The sequence below is a fragment of the Natrix helvetica genome (genome assembly GCF_964273705.1).
Source record: "Natrix helvetica genome assembly, chromosome: 5".
NCBI classification, from domain to species: domain Eukaryota; kingdom Metazoa; phylum Chordata; class Lepidosauria; order Squamata; family Natricidae; genus Natrix; species Natrix helvetica.
The window spans coordinates 76,483,984-76,498,203 of record NC_138551.1 but is presented as its reverse complement, the minus strand read 5'-3'; the positions used below and the strand labels follow the sequence as shown (position 1 = coordinate 76,498,203).

Genomic DNA, 14,220 nt, shown 5'->3' with positions numbered 1-14,220 from the left:
ACTATTTTGCAATGATTTTAGTTGAACACTTGTGAATTAAAAACTACCATGCCTGTCTAAATGTGAAGAATTCATTATGGCTTCTTTCTATTTTTGTAGAACTACGTTTCAATGAAGATTGTGAATCCTTTTTCATCTGGTTAAGGAAAACATCTTTCTTAAAGATTGACTTTGAAACGAGGTTATACAACCTTTGGGCCAAATTGAATCACCTCAAATTACATGTCTGTCTCTGATCTCCTGAGTTTTGTACCAGGAAAAAAGACCCTTTATGTGAATTCAACTGCTATCCAAGATGTTTTGAGAAATAACAGCCGAAAGTGACTATGATTTCTGAATTGTGACTTTGATAGAAGATTATAAAATGAGATGTCTTTTTTGTTCTTAAACATTTTTCTCAATATACCATTCATTATTTTTTTCAGTTTTACCTTCCTTTTAAATATGTACTCTATTTACACTGTAATTCTATACATGTCTGCTGGCAAGTAAGTCCCTTTGAGTTTCACAGGAACTGACTTCCAGGTAAGTGGAAACTTCAAAGGTTTATTTTAATTATGAGCAGTTTGAAATGGTGTCTCTTAACTTTATGTGGGGTGGGGGGAACACATGCTACTTATTTTTACAAAAGAAAGGACTATAAAATGGTTCCCAAGTGGCATGAGTAGGATACTATAAAAGGTCCTAATAATAGCTCTAAGTTTCATTTTGCTACAGTCCTGCCTTATACACAAAGCAATGAAATAAAGCCAAACAAATTTTCAGTTTAGTTTTGTGGTTATTGTGCTTAGCAAAATATAGATTTGTTCTTATTTCCTATCATTTTCCCTTGAGTGCAGAGCCCGCTTTTTTCAAAGTATTGAATATTTGGTTGCAACAGGAATTGGCTGATCAGCTTGTTGCTGACATCATGGGCTGAGAGAGAGAGTTACTGGCCCTATGTCAGCATAGGTTGGACATGCCTCCCCTAAAGTAATCTCTTCAGAGTCTCAGAGTCAGAACTGCCATGACCCTTGGGTCCCGTCTGCCTCAACATTGGTCCAGGTAAAGGACTGATAAATTTCACATGCTGTACCGGCAGAGAATGAGAAGTACTCATTTCCTTTTCTTAGCTGAGGAGCCAGAATTGTCCAAAGACCTTTTCCATGGTCATGGGAACAGCACGACTGCCTGCCGAGGTACATGGAATGCTGTTATCGTCCCACCGAAGTGGTACCTATTTATCACTCGCACATGCATGCTTTTGAAGTGCCAGGAGTTATAGTGAGCAACTGGAGCTCATCCCGTCGTGCAACACTTGGGTCTCAAACCATGCTGTCAGTTTTACAACTGACCAGCTCAGCATGTTTAACTGTTCAGCCATCACGCCTGCAAGCAAGCACCCCTAAAATAGACATACACGACTATGGCATCTAATGCCAACCAGGTGGGAATGGTACAGGGAAAATTTGCCTTCACCCCAACAAAAATGGTGGTATACTGACCTAGTCACCATACTTCAGATGGGCCTTCTTTCTCATTGGATTGCAACTTTCCCAATCATTCCCAATAAGTCAATGGCAGCTACAGAAATTAGAAAATTCTTGCTTCTTGGTGAGTCATAGCAGGGCAACCTTTGAATCTGTGTGAAGCTTATAGAAATTGCTTATTTTTCACCTTGACTGGGTAAAAGATAATGGTCTAAATTTGGTGAATAAACTAATGGCTGTAATTCCACGAAATCATTTCCATAATGTGGAGCCTTACATGTTAGAATGGAACAGTTTTCCTGTCAAAACATAATTGCCCTTTATTTGGGAGTGGTAAGAACCTACTTGAAAAGTATAACCTAAGAGCAATAGCTCAGGGCTGGAACTAATCAGAATCCAGATGGATTGCTGGATGTGACATAATATTTTGGCAGAAACTTGCTGGGATATAATATAACATTTGATCACTTCTCATCTAATAAGGGTTAGGTCAGTGTCACGATTAAGCAAAGAATGAAAATCACAAATGGATGGCTTTTCATCCAAGAGCTGAAACGCAATATACTTAAAAGTTCTTATTAGAAAAAACATTTCCCTTAGAGAACTTTAAAGAGTATCATTTTAAGAAAATTAAAAATAGGTTGTGTAGAGACCTGGACCTTCTTGTTCACTTAGATTGCAATTCTGTGGAGAGAAAATTGGTTTCTATCTTTAACACTGCTCTTTCCACATATGATTGTAATGTGAATGAATTCTTCAACTAGTTCTTCAATCCAGTGAGGGTAAAAAGGAACTATGGGAGGATTAAATCAGAATAATATGAGGAAGAGACTGATCTTAAGAATTCTTTAGTGAGATCCAGCATGGATAGTTGTGTGTCTGTGTGTCTCTGTTTGTGTGTGCAAATTTCCAAAGCAGCCCCCCTCTTTCTCTGGTCTCTCCCAAACAGTAGAAGAGAATTTCCATTACTACTTTTCATTTATAATCTCTGATATTCTTTGCTTATTCCTCTAAATGTTCATCTCGACAATAATACAAAAGACAAATAAAAACTTTGAGCACTTGTAAAGAGTTTGACAATTGTTTATTGAATATAATACAGAGACATATCAATTCCAAACTCCAATTATCATTTGTTTTATTTTTTAAGTTACTACATTAATGTTTCTTTGAATTTTACTGTTTATTGCTCTTTCTTGGTTACTCTGATGTACTTGCTCTTTTATGACAAGAAGACAAGGCCATGTAAAATGTATGGATATTATGAGCTCCAGGTAAATAAGTAAAGAAATAGTAATCACATCTGCATGAGAATTGCCTTAACACTTGTTAAATAATCAAAACTGCTTCATGCCAGGACCCAACGTTGCTGATGGAGATACGTAGATACGATTTCTTAGCATATTTGCTTCCCCCCCCTCTTCCACATAAACACGTATTTATTCATTAAAACATTTTCCAGTTTTTCTGCCAAATTTCTCACAAGAAGGAACAAATTGGTTTTAAAACAATGGGACAGTTGCTGAGCATAGAATTCAGAAACAAAAATATTAATCCAGCCAAAAGCTTTTTCTTATTATAATCATTTTTAAAATGCCCCTGCTGCTGCTTGATGCAAAATATAACCTAGCATTTCTTCTGTCAGTCACAAGATGTCAGTGTCTGTATTCTCTTTCTCAGGTCTCCATATGCAAATCTTTGTAGTTCCAAATGTTTAAGTGGAAAAGTTATGTGTAATGTTAGTCTTATTCTTTTATAGACCAGTGGGAAAATTAAGAGAGTTAGGATGTAAACTTTCCAAAAGTACCCCAAAACAAAGATGACAATTAATTTCTTTTAAATGCTAATGCAAAGAGATTTAAATAATTATGAAAAATGCAATCAATATAGATTCATTAACATCTGGCAGCTTCATTTAGTTTCATCAAAGAATAACAACCTCGTTTGTCTGTAATTTTGAAAAAGCAAAAACACTTTTGCAATTCATTGATAAGGCAGCAGAATTACTTTTGATATTTGGTATGCCACTGTTTCAGTTAGAAAATCTAGAGCAGTGGTTCTCAACCTGTGGGTCAGGACCCCTTTGGGGATCGAACGACCCTTTCACAGGGGTCGCCTAAGACCATAGGAAAAAACATATTTTTGATGGTCTTAGGAACAGAGACACCAATTTTATGGTTGGGGATCACCACAACATGAGGAACTGTATTAAAGGGTCGCGGCATTGGGAAGGTTGAGAACCACTGATCTAGAGGGAGGGATGGAGAAGGGGAGGGAGGGAGGGAGGAGGGAAGGAAGGAAGGTAGGTAGGTTTATGAATAAACATTACAATCTGCCTTTACTCACCAATTTCTTTCTATGGGTTCTCTGTTCAGTCTGCTTAGGGTTGGGAAGGGTTACGGTAGGTATTAAAAGCCATCAGATATTTTAACATGGGCCTCTATCCCTGAAAACAAGGCCACAAAATTCAATTTCTGAATATTTTATCAATCAGTAATGAGCTTAGCTATCGAGCTGATTAGTGTATCTTCTTAAGACTAGGTATCTTCTTAAATCAGCAGCTAGAGCAGTTTGGGGTTATGGTTAAGGCATCCAGCTAGAAATGGAGAGACTGTGAGTTGCATGTCTAGCAATGCTTTTTTGATGTGATCAAAAATATTTAACTAGCTTCATTTATTCACATCTTTATTTTAAATCTGAGCTACTATTATTCCTGAGGCCAGTTTGGTTCAAAGCTAGAAAGGAGACTAGGAGTTCTAGTCCTGCCTTGTGCACAAAGCCAACTGGGTGACCTTGGGCCAGTCAATTTCTCTCAGCCCTCAGAAGGAGGCAATGACAAAGCATTTGTAAATAATTTTGCCAAGGGACCTATGCAGGCAGTCTCTTGAAAATTGGACATGATTGAATAGGAGAAAAAAATATATATCAGCAACTACCTGACAACAGAACATGTTAGAGTTATTTTTATTTCTTTAAAGTATGGTGGGAAAAACATGCAGAGTTTTTTTTCCCCTCACTGACACCTTATCTTTGATCGTTTTATTTACAACAATTTTGATACCACCCATTTTAAAGAAGCTGACTAACCTTTATCATAAATTGGAAGGGGTCTTGGATAAAGAAAACCCCATCAGAGTTTGTGCCCAATATCCAGAAACTGCTTTCTTCCACCATAAATCTTAACTTTGAACTTCAGCACTTTATTTACTACACAAGGGCTCTTAAAGAAAAGAAAAGAAAAGAAAAGGACAAGATTGAAATAATATGTTAGTTTCAAGTGTGGGACCCAAGGAAATATTTAACTTGTTTTATTTTTCTTGGACTGGTTGACATCTTGAAGCAAAATGCTAATTGCTTTGGATTCTCCCTTAAATTTAAAAAATGCCCTGAAGAGTAGAGAACTACATTCACCCCTATCAACCCACTCTTTCTGCCCTTCCCAAAATAAAAAAATCTAAAACTTATTTAGTGTTTTGGCAAAGAAATAGTACTTGTTTTAAATCCTGCCTCTTCTGTAATCCTGCCTCGTCATAAAAACATTATGTATAAAATATTCCAACTTGCATTCATCATCTTTTCAACTTAATGTTAGTACATTCAGGGTAAATAGATGCGATATTTGATACATGATATTCTGAAATTTCCCTCAATATTTGTTTATGGTGCCAGGATGCAGGGACATGGCACCATTGTTGAGAGAGCCATTTCTATCCTCCCCTCCAGTATGGTTCATATTTTTGTGTTTATAATATTTATTACTGTGGGGTTTTTTCCCCCAGATTTTATATTGGCAGCTGTTATCTATTCTTGTGTGTTGCTCAGAATCGCCTTTTGGTGAGATGGACAGCTGTATAAATTTGATAGACAAATAAACAAAACTATTTAAAGGGCCAATATATTTTTGTTGAAAGGCTCATGAAAAACAAATTTAGCTTTGTCAACCAAACCTGAACAATTTGAGTTTCATTAAAATAAGAATCTTCTGCTTGGTAAATATCTATCAGCCCCCTCAGCTCGCCACCCAGCAGGACCCAAAACCAGCTAAATCCTTTTTCGATGCATTTGAATAGTCCACAATCTGCCCTCTCAACATTTTGCCATTCAAATTAACCTCCATTACAATGGAAAGAAAATAACCCTGAAAACAACTAATTTCCAAGTGTAAAAGCTTCATCAGAAAACAACTTTTGCATGTAAATTAGCCCCCCACCTTCTGGTCTTGTTTAAGGCTGACTTGTTAGCCAGGGTTTTAAACATTCAACACCCCCTTTTGGTTTTAAGTGGGGGGGATTAAAAGGTGAGGAAAATATATATAAAAGTGAGGAAACAATAAGGGCTGGGTCCAACATGGTCCCTGCAACAATTCTTTTCATAAAGCTTCAGGAGGACAGACAATGAACTTTCACACATTTTTTGAGCCCAATTAGGATGAGGAGCTAAACAAAGAAACTCACTTGAAGCCACTTTTTTAATTGACAGTCACCCCTGGAATTAAAAGATACCTTCAGAGGTGAAGAGGAGGTATATTTAGAAATTACAGGAGCTCTTCACCAGTCTCTATAATCCTTTCTCCCTTCAGAGAGCATAAAAGAGTGAAATAGGCTTTTTTTCCCCCTCAGCCTTCTAGGCTTTAATCTGTCACAAATGAACCCTTCCTTTTATCTCACTCAATTCTTTTAATGGCCTTTTAGACAGATATGTCAGGAGTGTGGGTATAAAAAAAGCTACAATGGTGGGTGCAACTGCACTATACACATTTTATTAAAAAAAGGAATGGGGGCTTCGATCATGCCGTAAAAATCCATTCTTCTTGACTCTTTTGACCTACCTTGGTGGACACTCCCGTGTGGGAAACTGACTGCATTATAATTTTATAAGCTTTAGTTTTCCATAATGAATAATAGGGAAAGTTCGATAGTCAATGATAACATTTAATTACACCAGGGTATCAAAGATGCAGAGTGTCATTAAAAATAAGGGTAAAAACAGCAAAGATGTCAAGCTGAGTTGGAAACTTGATGATGTAATTTCTTGTCACAAACTTCAATCAGGTTGTTTTTAATTCCTAGTGCAGAGTTCATTTTTGAGTTTTTCTTATGATCTTCCAATCATGTCCTGATTAACTACATGCTACTACCAGAGCTGAACTAAACCTAAGGAATCAATATTAGCTGGAAGACAAATCACTCAGGAGCAGTAATATTGGAGAATTGAATTGGGAGATATGAATGTTTGTGTGACAGGACTTCACTCAATTACTTCTTGGCGTGTATGTGTTTTCATATCAGTGCTGACCCCTGGAGATTGTCTAGACTAGCCCCTACAGTTTTCTTGACAGAATCTTTTAAAAGTGGTTTGCCATTTCATTTTTCCCAGGGCTGAAAGAGAATAACTGGCTCAAGATCAACAAGTTAAAAAGCAGGGCTAGAACTCACCTTTTCCTGATTATTCCTTACCTGGTAGGTGCCCAATCATTACTTCAGTAAGATGACTAATACTAACATTGCCTAATATACATAACAGCCCCAGGATGCAGTTCAATTCACACATTTGACCTCAGATGGAGATATAACAATGGAGTAGAATCTGATCTCGGGATTAGCTAAACCAGTGCTTTTCAACCTTGGCAACTTTAAGATTTGTGGACTTCAGCTCCCAGAGAATTCCATTTGCCAAGGTTGAAAAATAGTGAGCTAAGCCATTATTTGATGACCTGTTTAAAATACTTATGGATGACCTGTCAAAAAAATTTAAGGCAATAAAAGTTGCATTTGGAAGCTACAGTAAAACAAAAACAAAAAAAGTTTCAAGGAAACCTGATCCAGCCTGCCTTGCAACTTTCTCTTCAACTCAGATGTTTATGGTGCTAATTCAATAAGAGACTGGGTGACAAGGAATGAATGAGTGATGAGAAACATGGAAAATTAACAAATTACAGGAAACAGAAAGATTCAAATGCTTATGGCAACGTGCTATTTTTAATACTAACTTGCAGCTTCCAGGCATTTGGAAGTATATCAAAAAGAAGATTGAAAGACTGAAGATTTGTATCGCTCTTGGGAAATATGGTATTCTGGGAAAAATAACAAGCTTAACTCATGATCATTCTTGTTCCAGGAGTTAGAACCATTTCAAAATTAATTTTAAAAGAAGAATGGGAAGGGCAATCAAACCACTTTCCAGTTAGCTTAGCTATGATTACACTGTCTCATTATCCATAACTACAAACAATGCTATTTGTTTTGGATTCTATATAACACAAATCCCACCTTTAGACCCCCTTAAATGTGAATATTTGTTTCCACTCATCGTGGTTGCCAGAAAAGCAAGATGAAAGGGCAAAGAATTTACAATGCCCAAGGTGAAAGAGAGGAAGTGATGTAGGAAATGGGCTGTGCATATATTTTGAAATTTTGCTTTAAAATTATCACACTGTCTCATCCCAAAATACTTTTTTTTCTAACCTTGTCTTCAAAATTGTAATTCTCTTCTAAATTTTTCTAGCAGTATTTCTCAACCTTCCCAACTTTAAGATCTGTGGACTTCAGCTTCCAGGATTCATCAGCCACCATGTTCGGCTAGTGAATTCTGGGAGTTGAAGTCCACACATAGGGTATGGTCATAGATTTTTTTTTTTTAAGGAATGGCGCTTTATAAGGAATTTCCTGGAAAACTCAGGAACCATGACATCTTATCTCAATAAAGCATATGACTTCTGGCTTCTGTACTGAAAGTCTATTTTTCCCTGCTGTTCAAATTTTAACTGTGGTGGTTTACAAGATGGTCGTGTGCTCTCGTATTTTTTCCTCGCTCTGCAGCTGAAAGTATGTTGATGTACAGCTACAGAAATTAATTGAATGAGGAGTATCAAGTTGAACCAAGAGGAAATGTGGAAGTTTCCTTTGTTCTGGGAGTTTCAGGAATACAATGGAGAGAAAGAGAAGGGTAGATAACTGGAACATTTGACTTGGTTGATTTTATAGCATGGAACAGTTTGGGGTTTTTTGTTTTAAAGTAGGCGTATTTTTAGTGTATTTTCTACCATATCTAGGCTTTGGCAATCTGGACAACTGATAGATGGCTGGATTAGGTAGATTCCCTTACTAAGCATTAAAATAATGGATAGGATAGGATAGGATAGGATAGGATAGGATGGGGGAGAGGAGAGGAGAGGTTTGGATGGGACCTTGGTGATTTTCTAGTCCAACCCGCTGATCAAGCAGGAGATTTCAGACAAGTGGTTGTTCAATCTCTTCTTTAAAACCTCCAGTGATGAAGCATTGAATATGAAAATATTCAGCAAAATATTTTAATAATATTCATAAAATATGAAAATATGTTAAAGACCTTTGCACGTACCTTATAGATTACATTATTGTTAAACATCAATCAAAAATTCATTAATAGTTGTCATTTTTCTAATAATAATAATCATCGATTCGTATTTGGAATATGCATTCAGAAGAATTACGATAAACGGGGCAGTTTCATTGGATGTAGAAAAAGGTATCTGATAGTGCAATGAAATGTTTTGAGCCACGTTTTTTCCTAAATATGGATTTCCTCCCATTTTTATTAATGGGAGGAATAAGTCTGCTCTAGTCCCTTCAAGAGAGTCATTTCTAATGGTATTATCTTCTCATTTATCAAATATTTCATAGAATTAATCTGATTTCTAATTTAGTTTTGGAAATACTGCTCTAATTTGGGAGATGGACAGAGGATATTGTCTGAATGGCTGAAACTGATTGAAACTAAACTAAATTGTTATTGTGAGTCAATGATACATTAATGATGATTATATACTTTCTATATCACATACTTCCCATTAACTCAAATTTTCTATTTGATCTTGTTATAATGGGATTTCAATTATTGCCTGATTTTTTTTCTTTATTCCAAGCAACCATTTTTGGATAGAGATAAATGGCTGACAGATGATAGATAATAAATAGATATCTCACTAAAAAAAATGATACAAATAGATGGTTCAAAATCCCATTAAATTTGTGGGGGAAGATAAGTGTTACAAAAAGGAAAAAGAACTCATATTTGCCTGAATGTGTTCTTACCCTAGTATATTTTAATTACTCTAAGATTATATTAACCTTATTTTCCCATGGGAAGAAAACCCCCTAGATTTTCTATATTTAAATTATGGCTACCATATAATATTTCAGGGGATTTGCAACTTTAACCCAGGGCATATATTTAACCCAGGGCATATATTTTTATATTTTATAGAATCAAGTGAGTGATTACAACAAATCCATAACATGTATCATTATAAAGTTACTATAGATATTTCTCGACTTTCGACCACAAATGAGCCTAAAATTCCTGTTATTAAGCAAGACAGTTGTTAAGCAAATTTTGCCCATTTTATTACCTTTCTTGCCACAAGTTGTTAAGTGAATCAATGCAGTTATAAGTTAGTATCATGGTTGTTAAATGAATCTGGTGTCCCCATTTATTTTAACTGCCAGAAGATTGGGAAAGTTGATCACATGACCCTGGGACAATGCAACCATCATAAATATGAATCACTTGCCAAGCATTTGAATTTTGATCATATGACTATGGGGATGATGCAATGGTCCTAAGTGTGAAAAACAATCATAAGTCACTTTTTTCAGGGCCGTTGTAATTTCAAACGGTCACTATATGAAGTGTTGTAAGTCAAGGATTGCCTGTACTGTGTCATATCTCTGTCATGTCATGGCAACAAAGGATGGGTGGGACACTATTGTTAGTAATGCCTCTATTGTTATATCCTGCACTAGTTGGATACCCATGCTTTGTTATGAAACTATGTGATCGGGCTTGATAAATTGACACTTAAAGTAGGGTAGAGCTCAAGAGGAGGGAGCTGCACTTTCCTTCCCCTTTGGTGAGGTACCGACGTTTAGTATTGTAAGGAGCCCCAGACCACTCCTAAGTGAAGGAGTCAAATATCTGCCAGTTTGCACTGAAGTAAAGGAATGTGAGGCAACTGGCAGTTGGAACAGAGTTCTTTTCAGGTGGGGTGGGAGAGTGGAATGTCTATTCCCCCTCCCAGCCATGCCCATACCCAGTTTAGTGAAGGGGTAGCATCAGAGTGTGTTACTGTAAGGCAACTGGCAGTTATAGGAAATACTGATGATGTGATGGTTATTTCGAAAAATCCTTTCTTAGCAGGCACCTAGAAGCTAAGAGGAGCATACATGGTGAATTTCAGGTTTGTAGGCTTTGCAGTTCTGGAGATTTCGTAATGAGTCAGTGGTATTTGGCTTTTATAGATGTAGATGTATAGATCTTATATAAATAGATATATATAAAGGCTACAAGGCACATTTGGAAAATTCTGGGACTGAAGCATAACTTTGATTCTTATTCACACAACTTACCTACTGGGACAATCCCAGTTTGAAAATAAAAGGAGTTGGTTTGGTGGATTTAAGGTGCAATTAGAAATAAATATGCTAGACTGGCCTTATCTCTCTTCAAATTTTTAACTATTTGAATTATTGAAAAGGATTCTGGGCTGCTTGAAACGTTATGCAGAAAGTAGATTCAATTGAAACATCGACATAGTCGTCAACTTGCAAGCTTTCATTTAGTGACCATTCAAAGTTAGAACAGCACTGAAAAAAGTAACTTATGACTGATTTTCACACTTGCAATTCTTGCATCATCCCTATGGCCATATGATCAAAATTTGGAAGCTTGGCAGTTGGCATGTATTTATAAAGGTTGTGGTGATAAGCAAAGGCAACGGAGAAGCCAGATCTTTAACAACCGTATTGCTAACTAAACAACTGGAGTGATTCATTTAACCACTCTGGCAAGAAAGGTTATAAAATGGGGCAAAAGTCACTTAATAACTGTCTTGCTTGATTCTCAGTCATCCAGGTCATGGTTGTCCCAAAGATGCTTTTTCAAGAGGCAACTGGACTCTCACTTTCTTTTCTTTGAAGACGTTTCACTTCTCACTCCAGTCAGAGCTGAAGAAGCTTCTTGGATGAAAAATGTCTTCAAAGAAAAACAAGAAAGTCCAGTTGCCTCTTGAAAAAGCACCTTTGGGACAACTGTCTTGCTTAGCAATAAAAATGTTGGCTTAATTGTAGTTGTTAGTTGAGGACTACCTGTATTGATTTCACAAATGCATTTGCAAGCATATAAAACTTCTTAAATTTCTGTCAGTGTTGGAACATGGTTTAGATAACCCTAGACCTACAACATTTTTATGCGCAATTAAAAAGTATCACTAAGATAGATATTAATAATATGCATGAGTCAGTGACGTGCGGTGAGGTTTATGGCTGGTGAGGCTGGTGACGTCATCAGCGCGAGCCGCGGTCCCCTTCATGTTGACTCAGGAAGGCGGGGAATGGGACCACATGTGCAGCAGAGAGGCTGAGGCTAGAGGAGCCTCCTGCACATGTGGTCCCATTCCCGGACCACGTGTGCAGAAGGCTCCTCAGCGCCTTTTCCCTTTTTTTTATTTTCATGATGAGAGCAGTGAGGCTCTGCCTCCCCTGCCTCCCCTGACCGCACGTCCCTGGCATGAGTTAAAGAGTTGGGATATCTATATTAACCACGTTGCTACCCTGTTTCCCTGAAAATGAGATCTCCCCATATAATAAGCTCAATCAGGCTTTTGAGCACATGTGCTAAAATAAGCCCTCCCCTGAAAATAAGTCTTCTCTGAAAATATTGCAACACAGTAGCAGCCATGAGGTAACCACACCTGCCACCTCCCGCACCTCAAAAATAATAAGACCTCCCCAAAAATGAGGCCAAGTGCTTATTTCGCGGGTCAAAAGAAAAGACGACTCTGTCTTATTTTCAGGGAAACACGGTAAGGATCTTAAATATGTTTCTTGTATTCTTAAAATGATACTAATTGATCAAAAAAAATCATATTTACTAGGCAGCCCAAATAATGTATTAAAAAGGCTGGTGATTAACTTTATTATTTTGGATGTAAAAAGGGCTATGTAGGGAATACTTCTCATATGATGTGGGGCCCATTTTGAACTGATATTAATAAGTTTGTTAATATGACATTTCCTTCAAGTTAAATTTGATTACAGACAAATTGTTGGACAAGTCCCTTCAATTTTCTTGGCAAAATTTCAGAAGGGGTTGGCTATTGTCGGAGAAAGAGTGATTGGCCCAAAGTCACCCAACTGGCTTTCATATGTAAACCTTAAATTTACGGTCTCCTGGTTTCTAATCTAATGCTTTAACCATGACACAAACTAGGTCTCTTAAATATGATAGAAATATTACCAATTATAATAATTGTAATATAATAATTACAATGATTATATTACAATTATTGCAATATAGTTTACAGTGCGAATGTACTTTTGAATTATACTTTTGAATAAGAACCCTGGTCCTTATTATATGAACAAATATCAATTTATTGAGCAAGGAGACAGAAAAATATCACTGTTTAATGTAGGAAAATCAGTGCAATCCATATTTACACTTTTGGATTACTAGCATGTATTCGCTTTCTATTTATGAGCTAGCTAGGTTCTACCTGTTCATAGGTAGAAATATGTTTTTCTCCTTCCTCTTTTCCATTCTCTCCTTTTGTACATTAAAAAAACAGCCTACTTTTACGTCTCATTTCATTTTATTCAAGAGGGTCGTCTTCCCAGCCTAAGAACAGGTCGAAATTATTACAAAGTGGAAGAGATACGAAGCTTCATTTCCAAGCCACAATATCCTTAACTACTTCAGAAGGATGAGCAGGATATATTTTAATTATAAGCTTTACAAAATCTGGGTGTTCCCATGAGAACCTGGATGTAAAAGAGGAGGTGAATGTTGCCTCCTGATTTGTATGAAGTGTCTCAATTTAATCTCCTTATTCTTCCTTTTTGTTGACTGCATAACCTCCTTATTCCTTCTGCGCAGTTCTATTTCTTCCTGTTTGCTGAATTGCTTTATGTTTATTCGTATTTCTTTGGGTCTTCTTCTATATGGGAACACTCATCATTAAACCATATCTGTTCACAGTTTTGCAACTGAAGATCAGTTGGAAACATTAAACCAAAATCTGCTTTGCCTAGTATTGCCTGGTATTGATTAGGAAAAGTAGTCATTTGTTCTTTTGGGAATCAAAAATGTATGATACTCGGATACGATCCAGGTGTACTTATAAAAGAGATCACATCTCTGCATTTTCACTTTTGAGGTTTACCTCTGGAAACCCCCATGAATGATATCCATGGGGATTTCCAGGTTCCTCCTTTTAAAAGAAACCATATCCAAAAGCATCACTTTCCAAAAGTATGCCATCTTGTATCCTACGTTCCCTCTAAGGTGCGCGGCTGCGCTAGCGCGCAGGTGGCAAGAAAACACCGCGCAGCAGTTTTCAACTGTCACGCAGTGATTTCTATTGCCACAGGCTTTGGAAGCTGGGGAGGTCCTTTGCAGGCAGCTAGAACGGGCCGCCTGCAAAGGACTTCCCCAGACTTGCTTTGAGGAGCACGGGGCGACTGAGGCTAGTTGTGAAGCCCCAAAGCCCACACCGCCACCGGAAGAACTGCTGCCACCACCTCCTCCTCCTCCTCTAACAGGCAGCACTGCCGGATTTGCCGCCCGGCGCTGCGGCTGAGATGAAGCCGGCAAAGCTCCAGCCGGCATCTCTGCGCGTGGCAGCGGCGCCTCCCCTCTGCTCGGAGCACCTGAGCTCAGCGCTGGGTTACCCCTGCCTGCCCCCTCCTCCTCCTCCGCCGTGCTTTTGAAGAGC

At 37.5% G+C, this 14,220-nt stretch overlaps 1 protein-coding gene across 2 annotated transcripts in view; it reads left to right on the top strand.

The window, feature by feature from the left end:
• The window catches only part of MYOF (myoferlin), a 116,988-nt gene extending 116,224 nt beyond the window's left edge, over nt 1-764 (top strand). For both annotated transcript variants that reach the window (XM_081953910.1, XM_081953909.1), the window contains one exon: nt 100-764. In XM_081953910.1, the coding sequence (XP_081810036.1) occupies nt 100-144 (45 nt within the window). In that variant the 3' untranslated portion in view covers nt 145-764. The remainder of the gene's footprint in view (nt 1-99) is intronic.
• Nucleotides 765-14,220: the final 13,456 nt, after the last annotated feature.